Raw genomic sequence first — 25,830 nt, forward strand, 5'->3', positions numbered from 1 at the left:
GGCTTTCCATCACAGAGCCAGCCATGAGAGAAGGTGCCCACAGTTAAGCCTTACAACCCTTCATTCAAGCTTAGAGGACTGCTACTCTAACAAGTAGCAGAGGTGTGTTTCTGGGTACTTAATTATATATAGACTAGAGGCCCGGTGCACAAAATTTGTGCATGGGCGGTGTGTGTGTGGTCTCCCTCAGCCCAGCCTGCACCCTCTCCAATCCGGGACATCCCTCTCACAATCCGGGACTGCTGGCTCCTAACTGCTCACCTGTCTGCCTGCCTGATCACCCCTAATTGCCCCCCCCCCCACCAGCCTGATCACCCCTAACTGCCTCTGCCTGCTGGCCTGATCGCCACTAACTGAGCCTACTGCCAGCCTGGTTGCTCCCAACTGCCCCCCCTGCTGACCTAATCACCCCCAAATTCCCCCCCCCCCCTGTTGGCCTGGTTGCCCCATGCAGCCTGATGTTCAGTCGTTTGGTCATCCCTCACTAATCCCCCTGCCGGCCTGGTCACCCTACGCAGCCTGCTGTTCAGTCGTCGTCCAGTTGTTTTAGTCATGATGGCCCCTGGCTTTTTATATATTAGGATTGCACATTACTGTAACTCTTTGCTTGCCTAGAAGCTCCTTGAAGGCAGTGACTGGCTCTTAATCATATCTGCATTTGTAAACTTTGCAGAGTGTTAAGCACTTAGTAGGTAGTTGGTAAATTTTTTTGGTGACCAATGAACTGGATCAAAGAATGAATGAACAAAGACTTGACTGGGGTTTACTTTCTCAAAAGCTCTACTTTTGTGGGGAAGTTGCAACGCACTCTGTATTTTCATTTAAAAAACAACAACTTATAGCTAGAAGCTACTCAATCAATGCAAATTAACTGAACAGAACAGAACTTCAGCCATGAAAGGGAGAGCAGATTGGACAAAAGAAGGGTTGACTTTACCATATTGGCTTGTTCAGTACCTACTATCTTCAATGTCTGGAGGACTGAATTTCTCTGGCAGGATTGACTAGAAATTTAAATAAAAAGGAAAGAAAAACTCACAAGAGTCAAAATGGTCAAAAGTATTAAGAATAATCATGTGTTTCCTTTTTAAAAAGTTAAATATATTGGGGTGACATTGGTTAATAATATCATATGGGTTTTAAGTGTATATTTCTATGATATATAATCTGCATATTGGATTGTGTGCCCATCACCCAAAGTCAAATCATCTTCTGTCACAGTATCTTTGGCCCTCTTTGCCCTTTATAAATGTTTCTGTTTCAAAGAAAACAAAACAGAAAGCAGTCCTCAGAAGATCCATCTCACATTTCATAGACTCCCATTACATTGTTAAGCACATGCTGAGTAACTGAAAAGGCACTGGGAAGTCAGGAGCCAGGAAACTGGGTGTGCCACCTATGTAATTGCCCAAAATCACATATCAAGTGAGTGAACATGGATAAGACACTTAAAGCTCCCTAGATCTCATTTCCTCATTTATAATGTAGGCACTAAGCTTTTAGCATAAAGACCAAGGAAGATAATTCATGTTGGAACATTTTGTAAAATATACAACCTTATGCAAATGTTAAATTTATTTCTAAATATTTTATTCTCACTGATGCCACTTTAAATGGAACTATCTTCTTAGTTTATGGCCTTATCTTTCACAGGGATGTACAAGTGTGGAAATAAAAACATGATGAGTCTATTCAGAATCAAGGTGACTTAATCCTAACATTGAAATCCAGTACAGGCTGAAACTTGATTTTACCCCTGTTAAGTATTAAACTAGCTAAATGCTGTCTTCTAAAATATCACAGTGATCCTTTTGATAGTAATGTTCCAGAACTTCGAATGTACTTACTGAGTTTCAATAAGACTTGTGAAAAGCAGAAGAACAGGACAAGTTACCTAATATAGCATTTTGTACTATTCATGTTTTCAGAGCATATTGTATAAAATTATCCTTTAAAATAAGAATTTCCCTGAATCAAGAAGGAACTGAGTTTTTTGAGCACCTATTATGTATTAAAGCATACAATGAAGCTACCAAAATTTACCTTATTCACCCCCACAACTTGTGTTAAATACATCACCTAAAGTCACATTGATAGTCAACCCTGGAGCCAGATTCTAATCAAGGTCTGTCTGACTCCAAGGGGTAGGTGCTTGTCACGACACTATACCAGAATCTGAACTGCAGCATTTTGAAAATCTAACACTTGCATATCCCATAGCTTTGAAGGGCGCTTCTTTCAGTCCTTTGCATGTTATTCAAGGCCACAGTTCAATTAAAGATGGAAACATCCAGAAAGAATGACTGCCTTTACGGAACAGCCACAGATGAGAGGGAGAGTAACTTAAAGCCTTTTGTACTTCTTAAACTTACACCATGTACAAATATTATCTTTTCTAAATACAGAAAGAGTGAGAGTAAGACAGAAATAAGAAAAGATGATGGAAATGAGAAATGAGGAAAATAAAATAATTAGTTATCTTCTAGCCTTTCCTACCCTAAAATTTCTTCCACCTTTAGGGAGTCTGGCAAGTACTATAAGGAATACTAAAAGGAAACATCCCCTACTTAACCCCACTCCTCCTCCAACCCAAGTCCAATATCAGATTCTGGCCAGTTCTCTTAAAACCAAGAAAATATCCAAATCAGAAAGAAGTAGAATTATCTTATCCTACCTTACCCAGAACCAATCTCTGTGCAATCTAAACCTCTCTTCACCCCTGTAGGCAAAGAAAGACCATTTATCCCGCTCATACCAGGGAGGACAAAAGAATTTCAGCATTTTAGGGCTTGGGCCCCAGACATTCAGAGTCGGAGGAAACAGAATAGGAAGCCAATGAACTAAAAGTTATTTGAGCTGCATATCCCCTTTTTGGCTTAGATAATTTTACCAGAGGTAAGGTACACACAGAGAAATGATGAGGATTATTATGCAGATGAAGTAGAAGTAACTCTGCCAACTTTCAATTCAATTCCACTAGCACCTATATTTACACCTCTATTGGTGAGAACTTCCCACTTGGCCCACCGGAGCCATACGGCTCCACTTGCTGTGTGTATGAAGGGTGCAAGCGCAGAAAGGCCTTCCCTTGTCATTGTTCCCACCATAAAATTTTCATTCAGAGAGCTGAATTGAACATTTTAAATGTGTGAGTCGTGTGGTATGTGAATTATATCTCAATAAATCTGTTAAAAAGAAAAGAAAAGTGAGAGAGAGACAACCAGAGCTGGAAATGTTCCCAAGTGCCTCTCTAAAATTAAACACCCTCTTGTTACCCAGTGAGTTGCTGAATCAATTCAACCATCCCAGATGTTTTCCTTATTTCCTGCCGTTGAGCTGTACTCTATAATTTAGTATTAGCAGAAAGTTAATAAAGACACATCCTTTGTAGCTAAATTTTACACAATGTTTACCATTTCCCTCCAACATACACATTTCCTCTGTTTTCCCACTGCAGCTGAGTTGCCAAAACCTTGTAGAGAGAATAATTACCCTTCTACACCCCTTCTGCTTTCACAATAGTCCCAATCCTTGTGCATAATCAAGTGTCTACGCCAAACTGTTTTGCTTGCCTCTCCAGGAGGTTTTAATTCACCAAACTAGAAGTGGATTTCCCTCCATCTGGGGGGCAATAGTAGGATTTGGGAATGGTGTGGGGTTTCATTTTGGGTAATGAAATATCCTAAAATAAGATAGTGAGGACAGCTGCACAAATCTGTGAATATATTAAAAAACCACTGATGTAAAAAAAAAAAACAACCACTGATGTGCATACATTAAATGAGTGAACTATACAATATGTGAATTACATCTTACACAGCTGTTTTTAAAATATTTTACTCTACATCCAAACGTCCATCAACTAATGAACAGATGAACAAAATGTGATATAGTCATACAATAGAATATTACTTAACAAAAAAAGAGACAAAATATTGATATATGCAACATATGAACCTCAGAAACATTATGCTAAGAGAAGCCAGCCACAAAACACAAAAGAGCACATACCACATGATTCCCTCATACAAAATATCCCCAAAAGGCAAATCCAGAGAGGCAGAGAGCAGATTAGTGGTTGCCTGGGGCTGAGAGTGGGAAGAGGAAGTGATTGTAAATAGGCACAAGGCATCTTTGGGGGGTGATGGAAATGTTCTAAAACTATATTGTAATAGTTTCACAACTCTGTAAATTTACTAACAATCATTGAATTGTACAATTAAAATATTATTTTATGTTCTGTAAAGTATACCTCAATAAAGCTGTTTTAAAAAAGAAAGTACTCTAAAAGAGGCCAATAACACAATTTTTAATGGACAAACTATATGAACAATTTACAGAAGTGAAAAAATGAACAATTTACAGAATGAACTTAAAGCACAAAGTAATGCTTAACCTCACTAGTAATAAGAGAACTAACTGCTAATCCTATTTAATAAAACAGTAATTTGCAAATTGACCATCACTCCAACACAAGATGGCTGCCCCCATGTGGTCAAAGATGGCTGCTCCCATGTGGGCACAAGATGGCCACCACAAGATGGCCAGCAGGGGAGGACAGTTAGGAGGGACCAGGCCTGCAAGGGAGGGAAGTTAGGTGTGATCAAGCCTGCAGGGGAGGGCAGTTAGAGGTGACCAGGCCAGCAGAGGAGGGAAGTTGGGGGCGACCGGGCCTGCAGGGAAGGGCAGTTGGGGGGGACCCAGGCCTGCAGGGGAGAGCAGTTGGGGAGGACCAGGTCTGCAGGGGAGGGCAGTTGGGGGGGACCAGGCCTGCAGGGGAGGGCAGTTAGGGGTGACCAGGCCTGCAGGGGAGGGCAGTTAGGGGTGATCAGGCCTGCAGGGGATGGCAGTTGGGGGCAATCAGGCTGGCAGGGGAGTGGTTAGGGGGTGATCAGGCTGGCAGGCAGAATGGTTAGGGGCAATCAGGAAGGCAGGCAGGCGAGCAGTTGGGAGCCAGCAGTCCTGGATTGGAGAGGGTGCAGGCTGGGCTGAGGGACACACACCCTGCGCACGAATTTCGTGCACTGGGCCTCTAGTCAAAACTAATGTACCAAACAGATTAGCAAAAACTCCATGGAAATAACTCAAATACCAATTGAAAAATAAACAAATATATGGTGATATAGTCACATAATGTAATTACATCTAGTGGTGAAAATTAATGAATTAATGTCACATACATTGCAATGCCATTAAAATAAATTTAAAATCATGTACAATGATACTACAATAGCTTAAGAGATAATAAGTATAATTTCAGGATAGTAATCCTTTCAAGTAGAGAATTTCAGCTGAGTGATTTTACTCATGAGTGTTTTACTCTTCATATTTTTTGTATGTTTGAACTATTTCATAATAAACTAAAATTTGAAAATTTACTCTAAAAATGTTTCATTTACGCCCTAGCTGGGTTAGCTCAGTGGATAGAGTGTCAGCCTGCGGACTGAAGGGTCCCTGGTTTTATTCTGGTCAAGGGCACATGCCCAGATTGCGGGCTCGATCCCCAGTAGTGGGTGTGCAGGAGATAGCCAATCAATGATTCTCTCTCATCATTGATGTTTCTATCTCTCTCTCCCTCTACATTCCTCTCTGAAATCAATTTAAAAAAATATTTAAAAATAAATAAATAAAAATGTTTAATTTACTACCATAGAAATGAGATATGTAGAATATAAAATTTTAAATTATTGAGATATAATTCACATGCCATAAAATTCACTCTCTTAAAATATGCAATCCAGTAGCTTTTAGAATATTCACAAGTAGCTTTTAGAATATTCAGTCTGCAGGCCGACGCTCTATCCACTGAGCCAAACAAGGTTGTATAACAATCACCACTATCTAATCCAAGAATATTTCCCTTACCTCATAAAGAAACCCAATACCCATTAGCAGCTACTCCCAATTCTCTATCTACAACCCCTAGCAACCACTAACCTACTTTCTATTTCTATGAATCTACCTATCCTGAACATTTCAGATAGATCGAATCATACAATGTGTGGTCTTTTGTGTCTGGCTTCTTTTTAAATATATATTTTATTGATTTTTTTACAGAGGAAGAGAGAGGGATAGAGAGTTAGAAACATCGATGACAGAGAAACATCGATCAGCTGCCTCTTGCACACCCCCTACTGGGGATGTGCCCGCAACCAAGGTACATGCCCTTGACCAGAATCGAACCTGGGACCCTTGAGTCCGCAGGCCGATGCTCTATCCACTGAGCCAAACCGGTTTCGGCTCTGGCTTCTTTTTAAATATTTTAAATCATAATTATATTTTTAAATCCTCATCCGAGGATATTTTCCCATTGATTTTTAGGGAGAGTGGAAGAAAAAGGGAAAGACAGAGAAACATTGATGTGAGAGAGACACATCGATTGGTTGCCTCCTGCACAAGCCCCGACCAGAACTCGGGTCAGGGAGGAGCCTGCAACCGAGATAAGTGCCCTTAACCGAAATTGAACCCAGGACCCTTCAGTCCGCAGGCCGACGCTCTATCCACTGAGCCAAACCAACTAGGGCTTAAATTATAATTTTTAAATTCATCTATATTGTGGTATGTATCCATATTCCACTCCTTTTTATGGCTAAAAAAGTAGTCTATTATGTAAACATACCACATTTGTTTATCCATTCATCTATTGATAGACTTTTGGGTTGTTTCCATATCTGGGCTATTATGAATAGTGCTGCTATGAATATTCTTGTACAGATTTTTATGTGAACATGTTTTCATTTTTCTTGGGTACACACCTAGGAGTGGAACTTCTGGGTCACATAACTCCATGTTTAATTTTGTGAGGAACTGCCAAACTATTTTCCAAAGTGGCTATACCTTTTTACATGGAGCATAGTTTTGAAAGCTGTTTATTCTTGTAAATATTTTTCATTTATAAATTTATTGAAATAAACTTAAAAAAGAATCTTTACCTCAAGCCTAACACAATGGATTTTATTTTTGACTAAAAATATGTATTTCATATATATCATATAATCATAGAGGATATACAATTTACTTTTTTTTCATTTTCAGTATATTTTTAGGTGGTCATTTGCAGGATCCATTTATTCAGACTTCTTTATGATGGTAATCTTATCAAAAGTTATAAAGTAGATTCAAAATGTTCATACACTTTAGGAAGCCTACAGTATTGTAAATGCCTCTGTCAATTTCTTTAAAAGGCATGCTTTCATCAGTGGCATGTGCTAGTTAGAGAATATAAACTGCTTAACATTCAGATAAATGATGAAAACTGATGGTTTCAAAATGTACCAGTTTTTTTTCATTAACAGCTTATAGTTTCCAGTTTCAAAAAGTGAAAAGATTTTGATGATGTGGAATAATTTAAGATTAACCATTCCAATTCTTAAAGAACCAATTAAAAAGGCAAAATTATTTTTAAAGACTAAGTAAAAATATTAGCTAAAAACATTAGTGACTCAAATTACCAACCTTAAATACATCCTCAATACATCTACTAAGTTCTTCTTCTGTCACCAAAATGGTCCCTGGCACCATGTCACTCTCTGGAATCTCTAGAGAACAAAAACCAAAATTACCCACACTCAAGCCAACAGAAATAGCATGTCATTTTTTTTTTGCCATTTTTTGAAGAATATACTGATTCTATGATAGATTCCTATTAAACATACAAAGGAAATTTAAGTATTTACTAAACTATCATGTTTGTCATGTCTGATTAATTTCACTTCACCAAGCTGAGTCTGGGGAAGTTTTACTATGCAAAAGAATCAGACTTTCTCCATGACTCCACATCTCCTACCACATACTAGTACACCCAGAAAAATTCACACTACAAAATGACTTCCACACAAAGTCTACACAGACCTAAATTTGGTTTAACCATAACATCCAACATTTTTTCTTCATTATTAACCTTAGGAACTACTATCTAGAAAAAAAAAATTTTTTAATCACCAAGAGTGCTATAATGATACTCAGTATCCCAGCATTAAACTCAATAAAGCTATACATACTAAGGAAAATGTTGAAAATGTCAATCTTTTAAGACATTAAAACAGAACTAAACACTGGCCAAGTATAGGAAAATCTGAGCATCAAAATGAATGACAGAAATGTTTGGTAACCAATTAAAAAATAATCTAAATATCTATACTGATATTTAAATAATAATTTTTTAAAGGGGCGAGGCAAGAAGAAAGAAAAGCTCTTCTTTACAGAAGAATACCAACTAACAAAATAGAAATAACAAAAGAAATAATCACCATTTTACTGGTAAGACATCAATGGATTTTAAACCATAGTATGAAAGACTATTGGGAAACAGTATTCACAAAGACTATCACACAGTCTCAGACTATCATGACATAGCTTACTTATTAATTACATAGGGAGGACAGTATTTTACAATGGAGAAATCTGTGTGCTACTATGTTAACTAAATTATCAAATATAACACTGCTAATAACGGGATAAAGTGATAACATATGTCCCTTAATCTGATGGAGACTGAAAAAAGAACCATCATCCTATGTAGTATTCCTGCCAAAATGTTTAACCTGGATCTAATCATGAGGAAACAATTAAACAAATACAAATTAAGAAATATTCTATAACCTAGGCTCTTCAAAAATATGGTGGTGAAAGACAAACAAAAAACTGGAGAAGTATTCTATATTAAAGGAAACTAAAAAGACATAAGGGAATGTAATGCATGATTCTTGGCTGGATTCTGGATTTTTAAAAAAGTTATAAAAGAAATTCTTGGGACAGTTAGAGAAATCTGAATAAAGTCTGTATATTAGATGATGTCTACAACTCTCAAATGTTTTAGAAAAAAATGTACACGTATCGAAAGAGAAAGATAAAGCAAATGTGGCCAAAAAATAACAGTTGGTCAATCTAGTTTCACTGTATCTTCTTAGAACTTTTGTGAACTGGATTTTTCAAAATAAAACGTTGGGGGAGAAAAAGGTAAAACTAAAGTCACTGATATACCACAGACTGAAGTCATTTAAACCTGAAACACTGAAGAAGATCCTTTAGAGGGGCACCCAACCACCAGACTTCCTCCTTTACCTGCTGTATTCAAACATCGATGAAGAGGCGCTAACACTGGCTGAAGCAAATACTTTGCTGCCAATTGTGGGCGTTCTCTTGACATAGTTAGGAAGGTAGTGGTGGCAATTCTCTGAAATTGTCGTGCTGTTAATTTATCCTGAAAGTGAAATAAATCCAGGATCTAAAAGAAAAAGTATATGAAGTAAATAAATATCAGCCTCTTTACAAGGGGCATTACATTAACTAAGAAGAAAAAGCACTAATTTCTTTAGGCCAAAAAATAAACTCACTGAAATAACACTGATTCAACAAAATCGGTTTTTTAAAATTTAACAACCCAGTATCAAAGGTTGTGAGAACTGAAGAGACTATGTTTTCATTAAATAATTTTATAAAATATATAAAATACATGCTCATTGTGGAAAATCTAGAAAATAACGTTTTGAGAATAAAATTAAATCTTCCTAAATCACTAATAATCATTTGTGGTGTATTTTTTCCAATATATTTCTGTATAATTCTTTTTTCTTTTTAATTGAAGCCACATTTAATATTCAGTTGTATATATTATTTTTTAAAAAATATATTTTATTGATTTTTTTACAGAGAGGAAGAGAGAGGGATAGAGAGTTAGAAACATCGATGAGAGAGAAACATCGATCAGCTGCCTCTTGCACACCCCTACTGGGGATGTGCCCGCAACCAAGGTACATGCCCTTGACCGGAATCGAACCTGGGACCCTTGAGTCCGCAGGCCGATGCTCTATCCACTGAACCAAACCGGTTTCGGCTAGTTGTATATATTATTAAAATATTGTCTCTATATATAAAACCCTAATATGCAAATAGACCAAACGGCAGAACAACCGAGCAACCGAATAACCGGTCGCTATGACATGCGCTAACCACCAGGAGGCACGCGGAACATAAATGGCGTCAGCCCCGGCGGGATGGTGGAACAGGTGAGCTGGGGCATCAGACAAGGCAGGGTGCTGGTTGCTGTCATCGGGGCGAGCCTCTGGAAGTTCTGAAAATTCTTTGCTCCCCCACACCGCTGTCCCATCTGGCGCTAGCACCTGCTGCTGGTGCTGACCCCACTTGCACCCCCTGCTGGTGCTGGCCCCAATGGCTCTGTGCCATCAGTGGGTGTGAGTGGGGCCGGCGCTGTCTGCGCGTGGGAGCAGGGCTGCAGGCAGAGAAGGGACTGGGGGCCACAGCGGGAGGAGCTGGGCAAGGGAGTGGAGGATGGGCCGAGACCCGCACCTGTGCCCACCGCAGCCTCACGGCCCACAGTTCAAGGTGCACGAATTCATGCACTGGGCCCCTAGTACTGTTATAAATTCCTCAAAAATACTATATGGTGATATATATCTATTCAAGCTGCAGGTAAGAATTTATTAACCTTTTACACTCGGATGTCGAGTGTGACTCGACACGGTTAGCATCGGTAGCAGCTCAAGAAAAAAGCAAGCGAGTGCAAAGGGTTAAATTATTTCCTAATATCCAGACATTCTGTTTTTCCCCAAATTTTGCTATTATAAAAGCACCACTAAATGAAATTACTGGGTCAAGGTATGTAAGTACATTTAGAGCCTAAAGATCGCCTGTCGTGTTTGAATTATCCCAGACAACAGCCTATTTTCTCAAAGACAAACATAGATCTCCAGTACCTAGGTGGGTTTACTACACTCTAAAAGCAACTGATAGAAAAGTATATTTCTGTTCCTGACTTAAAAGTGACTCTTGCACTTTTTGTAGGCAGGAGAATCTCTGCCCAAAAACTGTATGTGACCTCTGACACTGCCAGAAAGACTCAGCAAGCCTGAAACCTGTGACTTGATTTTAGCCTTTTGTCAAGTACCGAAACTAAAGCTGCTAGTTTCAGGAAATATTTATTCATAATTGCAATTACTAACTTTGTCCTGTAAGATTATTTATATGCAGTATATTTCACTATAAAATCTTTATATTGTGATATTGTGTTCTCATGCATGCCTACCCATGAGAACCCTGGTCAGCATAACAAAGAACTACTTTCTTTGGACTATACTTCAAAAGCCATGTCTTACATTTAATTGCATGGGGAGTACTGATTAAGAAAACTCCTTCCACATTTTTCACCTATCAGATTAGCAAAGATAAAAAAAGTTTTGTAGCATGTTGTATAGGCAAAAGTGTAGGAAAACAGATACATAAATAATATCAGTTAAAAATTTAACTGTAGGAAGCCAATAAAGAACTGAAACTCGTAAAAAAAAATTTAACTGTATATACCCTTTGGACTGGTCATTTCATTTCTAGGAATTTTTCCTATGGTAGGACTTGCACATGTACAAGATTTATGAGTATTAACTGTAGCATGGTTTATAACAGCAAAATAATGAAAACAACTCAAATATCCATTAGGGGACTGGTTAAATAAATTATGGTACAAATTATTAATGAATGTAATGCAATACTAGGCACCCACGAAAAAGAATTAGGCAGCTCTATATGAAATGACTATATGAAATGATCTTCAAGGTACATTGTTAAGTTAAAAAAGCAAAATGAAAAACAGTGTGTGTAGTACGTTATCATTTGGATGAAAATTAGACTATAAATATACATACAAATACATATAATTATATATACATAACACAGAGAATATCTCTGGAAAATAAACAAGAAATTGGTAATAGTGACTACTTCTGAGGGACTAGGGAACAGAAGTGAGAGGGAAACTTACAATTCTGTTTACTCTTTTGTGCTTTTTAAATTATGTGTCATATTAATTTACCTTATTTATTTAATACCTATTTTTTAGCTAATTAAAAACACACAGAAAAGATAAGGAATAAGATAAAACTTTAGTTTTATAGCCCAACTCTGACAGCAAGCTAGGTGGCCTACTTACTTATCTAATAGTGATGAAGTGTACTTGAACCTAACAATAAGTCTGTGTCTCCAACCGGTTTTTAATTCACTTATTAAGAAGGTTGCTCAATGAACAATAAACTTAAATATTATATTGCTTTTACCTCAATATTAGAGGAACATTAAAAATCCTCTTTCTGTAAATAAGCAGAAAATCCTCAAACTTTCAAAAGAAACAAAATGATTTACCTGCGGGCAGGTATCTCTATAGTAGTCCTCTGGTGAAAGAGACTGCTGGGGACAAGAGGCCAAAATCTTTGCAATCAAGTCACACTTTTTCCAGTCAGCAGCTGTTGCCTCCGCATCACTCCCACCAGCCGCCCCAGCTGTCAGCAATGAATAGACATGTCAAAAACTCACAGCAATTTCCCAGGTAAGGTCCTAAAAATTTGAGATAGCCCTGGCTGGGTTTTCTCAGTGGTTAGAGTGTGGGCCCGTGGACCAAAAGGTCACAGATTCGATTCCAGGTCAAGGGCATGTACCCTGGTTGCAGGTTCAATCCGGGGCCCCCAGTCAGGGATTAAGGGGGAGGCAACCAATTGATGTGTCTCTCTCACATCAATGTTTTTCTCCCTCTCCCTCTCCCTCTTCCTCATCCTCTCTCCTCACTCCCTCCCACAATCTCTCTAAAAACAAAAGGAAAAAATATTCTTGGGTGAGGATAAAAAAAAAAACACTTTAAAAATTACTAGGCATATGCATACAATTCAGTCATAAAAAGGAATAAAGGGCTGATTCATGTACAACATGACTAAACCTAAAAAAAATAAATAAATAAAATGAAGCTAAGTGAAAGAAGCCAAACACAAAGATCACAAATTGCATCATTCATTCCATTTGGATGAAATATCCAGAACAGGCAAATTCACTGAGACAGAAAGTAGGTTAGTGCTTACAAGGAACTGCAGGAGGGGACACAGGGGAGTAATTGCTGAGTATGAGGGGTTTGGGGGGGATAATCATAAAAATGTTTAGAACTATGGCGGTGCTGTCGGCCCACAGACCATGTGCATCCCCAAGCACAACCTCTACCCTGATGACCTGTATTATACTTTAATATATATGTGAATATATTGAAAATAATGTTTGTTTTTTCCTGGTTTTTGTTTGTTTTTGTTTTGCTTTTAGCCTTTACATGCTAGGATCACAGGCAGACTTTGTAAGGACGGTTGAAGATCTTCTGCAAGGTTTAATTTGTTATCATGTAAATATTCCAAAGCAGGCTGCCTTGTGGTTTTGGCCAGCTTTGTGCTGTGTTGATAAGATTGATTTACTGCTTAAAATCACTCTACTTTATCCAATTTTTACTGAACTTTTTATGTAAAAAATAAAATTAATTAAAGAAAAAATGTTTGGAATTAGATATTAGTAATAGCTACACAACTTTGTGAATATACTAAAAACCACTGAACTGTATTCTTTCTTCATTATTTATTTTTAACTATATTTAAAAAAATTGTTTATTTTGAGCTTTTTCTTGTGTTTTTTTTTTCTTGTTTTTTTTTTTTTAAATTTATTTCAAAGAGAAAGGGAGAGGGAGAGAGAGATAGAAACATCAATGATGAGAGAGAATCATTGATCGACTGCCTCTTGCACGCCCCTAACTGGGGATCGAGCCCGCAACCCAGGCATGTGCCCTTGACCAGAATCGAACACAGGACTCTTCAGTCCACAGTCTGACGCTCTGTCTACTGAGCCAAACCAGCTAGGGCTATTTTTAACTATTCTTAAAATTTTTTTTTAATTAATTTTTAGAGAGAGAGGAGAAGGGAGAATTAAGAGAGGGAGGGAGAAAGAGAGAAACATCAATTTGTTGTTCTACTTATATATGTATTCACTGGTTGATTTTTGTATGTTCCCTTTTCTTATATGTGCCCTGATCGGGAATTGAACCCTCAACTTTGGCATATCAGGACAACACTCTAACCAACTGAGCTACCTGGCCAGGGCGTGGAAATAAATCTAAAACTTCATCCCAAAGTGTGTATCTCTAAGGTATGTGTAGCTTCAAGATAACTCTTTTGTGTTTTAAGTCCTGAGGCAAAGTCCTCTTAGCACCCTGCAACAAAGCCTTTTCCCACGGAGAATTTCACATTTTCTTTAGGGTTTTACTTAAACTTTCTGTGCAATGTTTTCCTCTGATATTACAATTCATTTGAAATAGCCAACAATATCATTCAACAATGTGAGCAGTGTACCACGACTGTTTTAGAAAAATGGCAAGAAAATAGTTTCTTTGGAAAAGAAATTCATTAAGGTTTGACTTCCAAGTCTAACTTCCTTAATCTCCACAAAGACACATATAGTCTCAATCAAGTTTAAAGGCAAATGTTAAAGATCAGTAATTCAGCCCTGGCCGGCTTGGCTCAGTGGATAGAGCATCGGCCTGCGGACTGGGGTTCGATTCCGGCCAAGGGCACATGCCTGGGTTGCGGGCTTGGTTCCCTAGTGGGGAGCATGCGGGAGGCGGCCGATCAATGATTCTCTCATCATTGATGTTTCTATCTCTCTCTCCTCCCTTCCTCTCTGAAATCAATAAAGAAATATATATTTAAAAAAAAAAAAAAAGATCAGTAATTCACTCTGACTTGAAGGAAAATGGATACTAAAGTAACAGAAACATTTTCTTTCTTACCACCCGCTCCTTCCAAAATGCCCCGGACCACTGCCTGAACACCACTGGGTCTCATCAACCTTTCAGAGAGCAGCTGCCCACACAGACGCCGAAGCCAAGCGGGGGCCCGACATCTAACTTGTGTCTTCACATCTGGGCAGGACTGAAAAGGAAGGGAGAGGTATGAATTGAATGTCAATGAAATAGATGGGATGTGTAGAAATTATTAAAACATATATAATGAGACAGACTGACAATAAATAGTATGCTGTACAGACTTCTAAAGAAATTTTTTTCCTTTACAAAACCTTCTTCCTCATTTTAAGAAAGTAAAAATACAGTAAAACTTCAAGTGAAACAGCAAGTGAAGTTTCAAACCCAGAAATAGACAAACACATCAATGAATAAAACAGATTTGGGGAACACAGGGTTCATGTGGCCAGTCTCTGAATGCAGTCCTTCCAGTTGAATCTAGCTTCCAAAGAAGATTCCTCTGAACACTCCTCACCACCAGGACAGTTCACAACAGAGAGAGGGCAGGCACTCTAGTCTTGCCTCCATGGTCTTACCTACTATGATTCCTTGTGACACAGCAATTTCAGGAAAGAGGTGGATTTCTTCAAGGGCTCCTTTTTGAGAGCTATGTGGAGCCATCATGAACAAACAGACTTGGTGTCCCTTATTTTGAGCAAAAATGTTAACCATTTTTGGGCACTTGTGAGCCCAAAATTAGTGAAAGAAACAATCCTAACTAACCTGTCCTCTCTCTTATACTTATGGAGGAGTAAAAATTACCATTTCTTGTTAAGAACCTCCCACATAATCTCAAAAGGGACCTATAAAAAGGCACTGCTGTCATCCCATTTTATGGATGAGGGAAGGGAGGGATGGAAAGGTTTATTAATTCATACAGCTGCACACTGGGGTTGAATTCTAGTATGCCTAACTCCAGAGTCTCTGCTTTTTACCACACTATCAGTAGAATGCATTTGTTTTAATCTGGCAAACTGTGAATTTATTCAGAGAAGCAGAGTGTATGGGGGGTGAGCTATAGTAATGCTCTGGGGATGAGATGAAAATGACTTCAGTTGGGAGATATCTTTGTCTCCAGCTTCAGCTGGTCCTTGTTCCTAACCTACAGCCAATTCCTTTGGCCCCTCACGCTTTACTCACCTAGAATGATAACTAAACTTTAGGTCCTAAAAGCAAATAGATAATTCCCATCTACATCCCCAAATTCAGTCATTGCAGATACATAAGTATTTGTAAGAAAAAAAAGAATTATCACATGCCTAGTAGAATATATACTATTACATTTTTTTCCAAAGGAGCTAAAAATAGTCCCAATAACAGCTCTAATTTTATTTTTTAAAATATATTTTTATTTATTTCAGAGAGGAATGGAGAGGGAGAGAGAGACAGAAACATCAATGATGAAAGAGAATCATTGATAGGCTGCCTCCTGCACGCCCCCACTGGGGACCGAGACCACAACCCGGGCATGTGCCCTTGGCCGGAATCGAACCCGGGACCTCTCAGTCTGCAGGCTGACGCTCTATCCACCGAGCCAAACCAGCAAGGGCAACAGCTCTAAATTTAATTTCTTGACTTCAAATACTCCATTAAAAAATAAGATATTCAAATATTTCTTCTAAAAGAATGTCAAATAGCCAAATTTTAGTTTAAAAATATCTAGTTTCAGAATGGATAAAATATATTTTAAATAAAACTACCATATTCTTGGGAACAGTGTCCATCATTTCACTAAAAGAAAAATCCTTTTATGCCAAAACCGGTTTGGCTCAGTGGATAGAGCGTCGGCTTGCGGACTGAGGGGTCCCGGGTTCGGTTCCGGTCAGGGGCATGTACCTTGGTTGCGGGCACATCTCCGGTGGGGGGTGTGCAGGAGGCGGCTGATCAATGTTTCTCTCTCATTGATGTTTCTAACTCTCTGTCCCTCTATCTTCCTCTCTGTAAAAAATCAATAAAATATATATATTTTTTAAAACCCTTTTAAATTATCCTAAGGATCAGTGAAATTTAGTTTTCCAAATACCATGTAATGATCTAAGAGATGAAATGAGATTTAACTAGATTATCAAATTTCCCAGGAGAAGGCCCACTCCCAGAAGACTGCACATTATAATTAATGATTCACCCACGAGAGTCCCTAGGCCTGAATACCAACCTGGGGTGGTCCTCCCTGGAGGATAAGTAATTCTCGAACTGCTAATGGTTGATACACTTGATCCAAGATGTCTCTCAAGGCCTCCCTAGATAGGGCTCTTTCCTCTTCAGTTAACACCTAAAAAAACATGTACTTGTCTTTTGCAGAATAAAAAGCAGGCAGGCAATCGAAGGTAATATTTTACAATACTGTCCAGACACTTGTGAGGGGAGAGGGAAGAAGGCTTCTTCATCCTTCCGCCTGGAGGAAGCCACACTATAGACACACTCCTGGCCTCTCTACATCCCCGCACTCAACTCTGGGCAGCAGAACTTATTGACTTACCTCAATGGTGAGTCTGGAATAAGCTTACTTATTGGCTAGTTTTGTCATGCACAGCTCAGCTCGTTCCTCTTCTACCTCTTCAGAGCAAGTGCACATTCTGTCTGCTCTTCCTGGCTGTGCGTTTTACAGAGGCACAGCCCCTGCCATGCGGCAGAGGCACTGCAGTTGTCCAGCCCTCCTTAAAACTGGGCGAGTAATAAGAGTGTCTGATTCTGGAATTCACTGTTGGGAAGCCCATTTGTCTCCAACTGGAAGCAATATCCTCCAACTCTGAACTTATGAGTAATGTTTGTTTTCATTTTTTACTGATTTTAGAGAGAGGAAAGAAGGGAGGGAGGGAGAGAGGAAGAGAAAGAGAGAGAAACACTGATCCGTTGCCTCTCATACACACCCCGACCTGGGATCAAACCCACAACTTGTTGGTGCATGGGATGACGTTCCAAACAACTGAGCCACCGGGCCAGGGCTAAAGGTGATGTCTTTACTTTTCACATCTCTCTTACCCTGTTAAATGTCTTTTAATTCACTGAGAACTTGGGCAGCAAAGAGGGTGCTATTCACAGGGCCTCAACAGTACTGTCCCCCTTCAGTAACTCGGTCAAGCAGTCAGTGTGCTGCCCATTACCATTTAGCAAAAGGAGGTACAGGAGCTGCTCAGGGCAGCAGCTATAGCTGGGACTTGTCCAGCTTCATGATGACACCGATCATGTTTCCCCTTCTGCCAACTTCTCCCACCTTCATACTTGGTCCTTTCTATGTCTTTCCCTTTCTTTTGTCTCTCCTGCCAGAGACCCCTGGGGCACTGCCTGGCCCCAGTGATATTAATAAAACCTGTCGATCAGATGCCCCTATCTCAGAAGTCCAGATAGAACTGTCAAGACTCACACCCTAGCCGAAACCAGTTTGGCTCAGTGGATAGAGCGTCGGCCTGCAGACTGAAAGGTCCCAGGTTCGATTCCGGTCAAGGGCATGTACCTTGGTTGCGGGCACATCCCCGGTAGGGGGTGTGCAGGAGGCAGCTGGTCGATGTTTCTCTCTCATCGATGTTTCTAGCTCTCTATCCCTCTCCCTTCCTCTCTGTAAGAAATCAATAAAATATATTAAAAAAAAAAAAAAAAAGACTCACACCCTGTCGTAAAGAGCATGACGCTCTGCTCCACAGAACAAAGGCAGTGGGAGAGCTCATAAATTCCTGTCACTGCTCCAATGATAGTGGGTTTTAGGTAAATGTTTGTGAGCACAGCCAGGAGAGAGAATGGAGAAGGGAACCAACAGTCCTAGCAGGGTGGCTCAGTTGGTTGGAGTGTCAACCCCTACAGCAAAGGTTGCGGGTTCGATTCCTGGTTGGGCATGTACAGAAGGCAACTGATTGATCGATGTTTCTCTTTCACATCAATGTTTCCCTCTCTCTCTTCCTTCCTCTCTCTCTACAAATCAATAAACATATCCTCGGATGAGGATTTTTTTTTAAAAAAAAGGGGAACAAAAAGAAACAAGTTGGAAGATGACATAGAAAGGTGACAGAGAATGAGGTGGTGGGCATTACGAGATCTGGCGACAGTGGCTAAGGAATTACCCTGCATATGAACTACACTGACCCTCACTACATTCATATAGTAACAGTTTCTTCTGGCCAGGTTCCTATGCAGATGCTAGTGGTCCCCTCATGGGGGCGTAGGAGTCCCTGAAATGTTGTATTTGTGAGACTTGTCTCCTCAATTAATGTGGGAGCTGTTTGAGAAAAGGACATGTCTTATGCTGTAACTTCCACAGTACCTTTATGGTCCAGATACTAAATCCTGACCTACTGAGTGTCAGTAAAACACAGGCACATACCCCTAACTCCTAATAACAACGAACATTGACTGAATTATGCAGTGTACCAGGTGCTTTACCTACTTTATCTCATTTAATCCTCCCAAGAACTTAATGAAGGAGGTATGAACAGCTTAATACTAATATCGGTAGTAATTATATTTTGATGAGCATTATTGGGGATTGGGCTAGGTACTTTACCCACATTAACCTTAATCCTCACAACCACCTTCCAAGGCAGGTCTTACTATACAATTTTATAAAAAAGGAAACAGAGGCTCAAAGAAATAGCCTGTGATAGCTGTTCCAGAGAATGACAAGAAGGGACAGGTGAAATGGTCTCTCCAAGTGGGCAAAGGACTAGCATCTAATAAAGCTTCAACCCTCTAAAAAGATTCATTTATCTACTGGGTATGCTTTGACATTCAGTAGGAACTCTCTTTCCATCAGTCCCTTTCCAAAGAAGTAAGAGTTATTTTTTATAACAACCACACACAAATATGTACACATATTCATACAGATTCGCACAGACACACCCACAGACTCTGTCTCTCTCAACATATATTTTACCTCTTCTTCAGGTTTTAGTGATTTTCTCTTGGTTGGGCAGAATCCCAGTTGGCACAGACCGGCTGCAACATCCCCAAAATGGCGGCAGAAAATCAAGCTCCCCAGAGATGCGTGCTTAGCAACATTCAGGAGGACCCTGCAGCTGGTATACAGTCTCCGGGTTGCATCGGGAGCAGCATCAAGACACACCACGTCTTGAACAACAGCCCCAAACTCAGTCCTGTATCTCAAGGGGACTCCAACACCGGGTATGAGATATGGGCAGACGCCCAAGGTGACCACAAACTGTAAAGCTGACTGGACCGTCTTCTGCTGTGAGATACTGAGTGTATCTGGGCTCAGGGCAGGGGCGGCCTCTGGAGTCCTCGGGTTGGGTTTACCTGGATTGAAATCAGCTGCAAGGTGGATCATGGTTTCCTTCAAGCACAAGAGCAACAGTAAGGTTTGAGAGGTAAAACTCCAGGTGACATCCACCGAGTTTTGGGGCCACTCTGCCCTATTGGCAATTTCATCCCTTAGCAGTTTCAGTTTCTTCCAGTGGGGATCCTTCAGAAATTTGTCCTCCAAAGCAGACAGGTTAGATTTTAAAGTAGCCAACAAGACATCATGTTTTGTGATCTGTAGTGAACTTGAGCCTGATCCTTTTAAGGAAAAAAAAAAAAAGGAGAGACAACATACGTGGAAAATTAATTGCACTTTCCTCTGTGGAAATGCACTGCCCACTCCAGTTCATCCTCTGAGGCCTGGGCATTGCCTCTGGAAAGCCTCCTCTAACTATGCCACCCAGCCTAGGCAGAATTCAGGACCACATTCCCTCCCTTCCCATAGCACTTTGGATGTCATTAGAATAGCGTCCCTAACATGTTATTCTTCATCTAGTTAGTTTCTATTCCACTTGAGTTCTGAAGTCAGAGGCCATGTCTTAGCTATCTTTCTGGGCTTAAATTGTAACTAGAACAGAAATTTAGAAAGCTGAACATTTAGTACCGAAGATTCATTCAATCAAACTGTTCTAGGTGCAGCCATTAAATTATATTGAACATTAATTAATGACATGTTCATTCAATATATTCTAAAGTGGACAAAGAGTATATAAAACAGTATATGAGCAAAAGATGTAAAGTTTATAGAAAAAATGCAAATGACTTTTAAATATGAAAATATGATCCACTTTGCTCCTAAAAGAAAGGTAAGTTAAAACTGTACTAAAATAGCACTTCCCATCTATCAGCTGGCTAAAGTCCAAGTTTTATAACACACTAGTGACCCGGTGCACAGATTTGTGCACATTGAAAGGAAATTAATTAGAAGGTGGCCGGCGGGGCAGGACTGGGTGAGACGGGCCGGACATGCCCTGGAGCCAACCTCCCATGGTCCCTCCCCAGCTGGCCGCACCTGGGGTGGTGCTGTGGCTCGAAAGGCGTCTGCTGAGTGAGCAGGGTCCCGCTGGGAGGTGGGTTCCCTCGGCTTGGCCTGCGAGGATGGTGCCGAAATCGGCTCTCCAACATCCTCCAAGGAGTCTCAGTGAGAGGGCACTCTGCAAAGTAGCTGTGGTACAGGGTGTGGAATGCAAATGCAAGTGTGCAGTAAACCAGATTCGGGGGGACAGTGCCCCAGCGACAACATAACCCATGGCCGAAGGTGGAATACCACGGCCCTGTGAGGAATTGGGCTCCCTCCTCTCTGGTTTCGGGGTGCGTCACCTGAGAACCACCGCTGCCAGGTCACTGCAGCTTGGCAGCTCCTGCGTTGAGCGTCTGCCCCCTGGTGGTCAGTGCGCATCATAGTGACTGGTCAGACAGTTGAACACTTAGCATATTAGCCTTTTATATATGTAGATTATGTGACAAGGTTTAGGGGAAACACACACTATCATACATTGCTGGTAGAAACTAAAATGGTACCTCCCTAAGGAGAGAAATTGGGCAATATCTAGCAAAATTACATCAGCATTTAACCTTTGGCCTAGCAATTCCATTTCAGGAATTCAGGCAAAAATGACATATACACAAGGTATTCATTGTAGTGTTTCTTGTATTAATAAAAGACTTGCTCTAGCCGGTTTGGCTCAGTGGATAGAACATCAGCCTGTAGACTGAAGGGTCCTGGGTTTGAATCCAGTCAAGGGCACGTACCTCGGTTGCAGACTCCTCCCTGGCCTGGGCCCTGGTTGGGGCTCATGCAGGAGGCAACCAATCGATGTGTTTCTTTCACATCGATATTTCTCTCTGTCTTTCCCTCTCTCTTCCACTCTTTCTAAAAATCAATGGAAAAGTATCCTCGGGTGAGGATTAAAAAAAACAAAAACTTGAAACAACCCAAATGCCCATTAGAAAACTGATTGGATAAGAAATGATATGTACACATAATGGATTACTTATAAAAGGGAAAGAGAAAGATTAGTGCCACTGTTTAGTGATCCCTAAGACTTATTAAAATGTAAAAGTGCAGAAGAATGTATATAGTATGCTACCTTTTGTGTAAGAATGGAAGGGAATATGAAATATATTATTTACTTTTATTTTCAAAAATAGCAGTGGGAGAACAAATTAAAAACTAAAATGAATTACATAGAAAGAGGGAGAGAACAGTAAGAAAATATGGATTTTTCTTTTGTGTTTAATTATAATTTAAAAAATCTTTATAGTGAATATTTATAGTTTCTGTACTAAAAAAAAAAAAGTTATTTTTAAGTCTATAAAACGGTAGGTAGTATGAGACCTTGTCAAAAAGAAAAATAATATTTCCCAAAATGCAATCTCTCGATAGTGGGATTAAGGTCATTTTCATTTTCTTCTTTTAGTTTTTCTATATTTTAAGCTTTACTATAAGGAACATAAAGTACTTTGTAAAAATAAAAAGGAAGAATAACATTGTTCTTTAAAAATAGTAAGAGTCAGGAGAATTTTCCAGTACTTCTTTAGGGCTGTCCAGGGTAAGTATTCTGACCCACAGGCGTGAATATGTGGTTCCTTTGGCTAAAGATACCTAAAAAGTAAGTGCTCTCACAGCTTGTAGTCACTAACCATGAAGATCACTAAACAACCTCTAAGTGAGTTTCTGTAACTTTATAAGATGTTTGAACCCAAACATGGGACACAAAGAAAGTGATTTAAAGCAAAAGCTGTTTATCGAATCCCTTAATAAAGTAGTCTTTTCTGCCCTCTATTGGTGATAAAAATAAAATCTACTTGAAAATAAAGGCATTCCACTCTCACATCAATGTTTCTCCTTCTCTCCCTTCCTCTCTCTCTAAAAATAAATTTAAAAAAAACTTAAATAAATAAATATACACAATTATCTGAAAAGGTGATTGAAGTTTCCTCCCATTTTCCAACCACATATATCTGTGAGTCTAGCGTTTCTTCATCTATTTCAATCAGAACAACCTATCATGACAGAATGAATGGAGAAGCAAATATAAAAATCGGGCTGTCCTCTAATAAGCCAGACATTAAGAAAATTTGCAAAAATGTAAAACAATGCCATTCTTCCCACTAATTTATTTTATTTTGCAAAAAATAATTTTCATGAGACTTGTCATTATGTTAGCATGCAATGGTTTATCAATGTTATTTTATCTACTTTAAAATTAATGTTATTTTAAAATAAATGTAAAAGGCTTCTCTTAAGATCTTCATTTCTAATACAGTAAATATTGATACATATAACCCACGGAAAATCTCTTTTAAGTCCTCAGCAAATCTTAAGAGTGTAAAAAAGTGCTGAAACCAAAAAGTTTGAGATTGTTGCCTTAAAACAATGTTTTCCAAATTTCAGTCACATAGCATTTCCACAATTGTTGTCATTTACTGGAGTACCAGCTATATTGTAATTTGCTTTATTTCTTCAAATTAAATCATTTTAAACTTAAATTATAATAGCTAATACATTTTTCTAAGCTTTATGTATTTAACTCAAGTCTCACAACAACTCTGTAAGGCAAGGACTATTATTAGTCATTAATCATTATTTCCAGGGCATATTCAACTTGGGCAGTCTGGCTCCAGAGCCAAACTCTTGATCACTTCACTACACTATTCTACCCATCACCTAGCGCCATTCCTATCACACTTTGGGAAATGCTGCCCTCGTGAATAGCATCATCTAGTCTTTCCAATCAGCAATTTAAATGTCTATGCTTTGTGACATTTAAAAGCAGACGTCACAATTTGTATGATACTTTTTATTAAGTTCAAAGTGCAAACAATGTGGCATGCAAGAATAAGTGTAACACACTTTCCTTATTTATAAACTAGAGGCCCAGTGCATGAGATTCATGCACTCAGGGGGTGTCCCTCAGCCCAGTCTGCACCCTCTTGCAGTCCCAGAGCCCTTGGGGGATGTCCTACTGATGGCTTAGGCCCGGGCAGCCTTAGCACTACCACGGAGGCTGAAGAGGCTCCCGCCACCGCTGCTGCACTCACTAGCCATGAACCCAGCTTCTGGCTGAGCAGTGCTCCCCCTGTGGGAGCACACTGACCACCAGGGGGCAGCTCCTGCATTGAGCGTCTGCCCCCTGGTGGTCAGTGCACTTCATAGCGACTGTTCACTCCACAGTTAGGTCAATTTGCATATTAGCCTTTTATTATATAGGATTATTGGAATTTTCAGCCCGTTCTCCCCCAGTGAAACTATATTTATTTAGAAAAGTTATTTTTTAAAGAAAATTATTGTTGAGATGGCCCCCATTTTTCCTAAAAGTGGAGATGAAAATATTCTTATTTGGCCCATGATTGAGAATAGAAATGGAAGTTAGGGGAAGAGAAATGCTTAATGCAGTAGAACTTTTGGTAGCTCAAAAGTGAAAGAATGTTGACATCTTCCTTCCTGTCTATGTAATTCCCATCTAGACTCAATTCTTTTTCCTCCTGTGGCCTCACCCATGGAGAATTCCTCTCTAACCAATTGCTATCTGTACCATCCAATTAGCACTAGTATTATCTTGCCATGTCGAATATCTTTTGGTTTATAGGTATGGTACCATCTCCCCCAAACAGACAAGATGCTTGAGAGCATAAGTTGTTGTACACATTTGCATTTCCAACAGCACTGAGGATAGAATACTAGAAACAGTTAACTCTCAGTAAATATTACCTCAAAGATAGTTAATTTACAGATCAAAAAAAGTTTAACCAGGGGGGTGTCATTTTAACCAATACTTTCATCCTGTCTGCTCAAGATCCTCTGCCCATCAGGAGCATCTGAATATCATAATGCACTTTAAACTCCTTCAGCGAAAGATATGATAAAACAGCAGGCAGATTCACACAATATGTAATAGACTGTATGTGCAAAATAATATCATTTTAACAACACTAAATAATTCTTTTTCAAATAGGAATACTTAGATTCCTATTTGAAAAAGAATAATTTAATTAAGTTCATGTATATAATTCTACCACATACTCTTTGAGATTTAGAGGTCTTCTATAAATGAAGTACATGAGCTTTGTGACAGATGATTACTTCCAGATTGTTTTGCTCATTTAACCTTTTCCTCAGTTGTATGTGAGAGAGTTGCAGTTGCTAGACAAGTGACCTCTTGATTAGGAAGTTAAAACTCTACTTTGAGGTTTAGTTCTTCACTGGGGCAAAGTAGTGTAGTCATCACACTACAGTGGAAGCCTCCTGAACTCAAACCCTAGCTTTGCCACTCGCTAGACTGACACTGAGCAATCTCCAACCTCAGTAAAATGGAATACACATAATACCTAGCTCATGTGATTGTTGTGAGAATTAAATAATAATCAGCATAGTACAGGGATGGATACTTCTTAGGCACTCAACTACTATTATTAAAAACTTCTTTTCACTTCATTCCATGTATGGTATAATGTTTGTGGGAGTTTTTGCAGTTTGGGCGGGGAAAGGGAGAGCTGACGGGGAAGAGGGCATGTCTCAAAATGTAAGACATGAAACATCACCTCACATGACACTGCATGCACCACCCTAAACCTCTTTCCCCAAAACAGACACTTCAGCTGTGTCCTTTCTCAAAGCTCCAGGTAACATCTGGAACAATATGAGCGCATGATCTTGGGTAGGTTACTTAAGTCTTCGGTGCGGCTTGGGTGTGTGCTTGGCTGTGAACGGTGAGCGCCAGGCTCCCAGGGTGCCTTCAGATTCTAAATCGGGAACACCTTGCCAAGTCATCATGGAAGATTAAAAGTGATTGTAAATCCGTCCCAGGCTGTAAATCCCTAAATACTCTCCCCAAACCCAGCTCAAACGCCACTGCTTCCTTTTGCGGGACTCCTTGCCTTTCTGCACACACCTCCAGTGTCCCCCATTAGACACTGCGCCCCCCAGAGGTTGGGACCTCCCTGGACCGTCCCGAGCACCCACGCCTCCGGAG

General features: G+C 39.6%; 1 protein-coding gene across 1 annotated transcript in view; it reads right to left on the reverse strand.

Moving 5' to 3' along the window:
• Window positions 1–25,830, reverse strand: part of TANGO6 (transport and golgi organization 6 homolog) — a 153,015-nt gene that overhangs the window by 126,706 nt on the left and 479 nt on the right. Inside the window, exons 2-7 of the mRNA XM_079800333.1 lie at window positions 19,473–20,113; window positions 16,764–16,880; window positions 14,597–14,738; window positions 12,151–12,287; window positions 9,064–9,226; window positions 7,456–7,538 (exon numbers count right to left, since the gene is read on the reverse strand). Coding sequence (XP_079656459.1) covers window positions 7,456–7,538; window positions 9,064–9,226; window positions 12,151–12,287; window positions 14,597–14,738; window positions 16,764–16,880; window positions 19,473–20,113 — 1,283 coding nt within the window. The remainder of the gene's footprint in view (window positions 1–7,455; window positions 7,539–9,063; window positions 9,227–12,150; window positions 12,288–14,596; window positions 14,739–16,763; window positions 16,881–19,472; window positions 20,114–25,830) is intronic.

The sequence above is a fragment of the Cnephaeus nilssonii genome (genome assembly GCF_951640355.1).
Source record: "Cnephaeus nilssonii genome assembly, chromosome: 20".
Classification (NCBI taxonomy): domain Eukaryota; kingdom Metazoa; phylum Chordata; class Mammalia; order Chiroptera; family Vespertilionidae; genus Cnephaeus; species Cnephaeus nilssonii.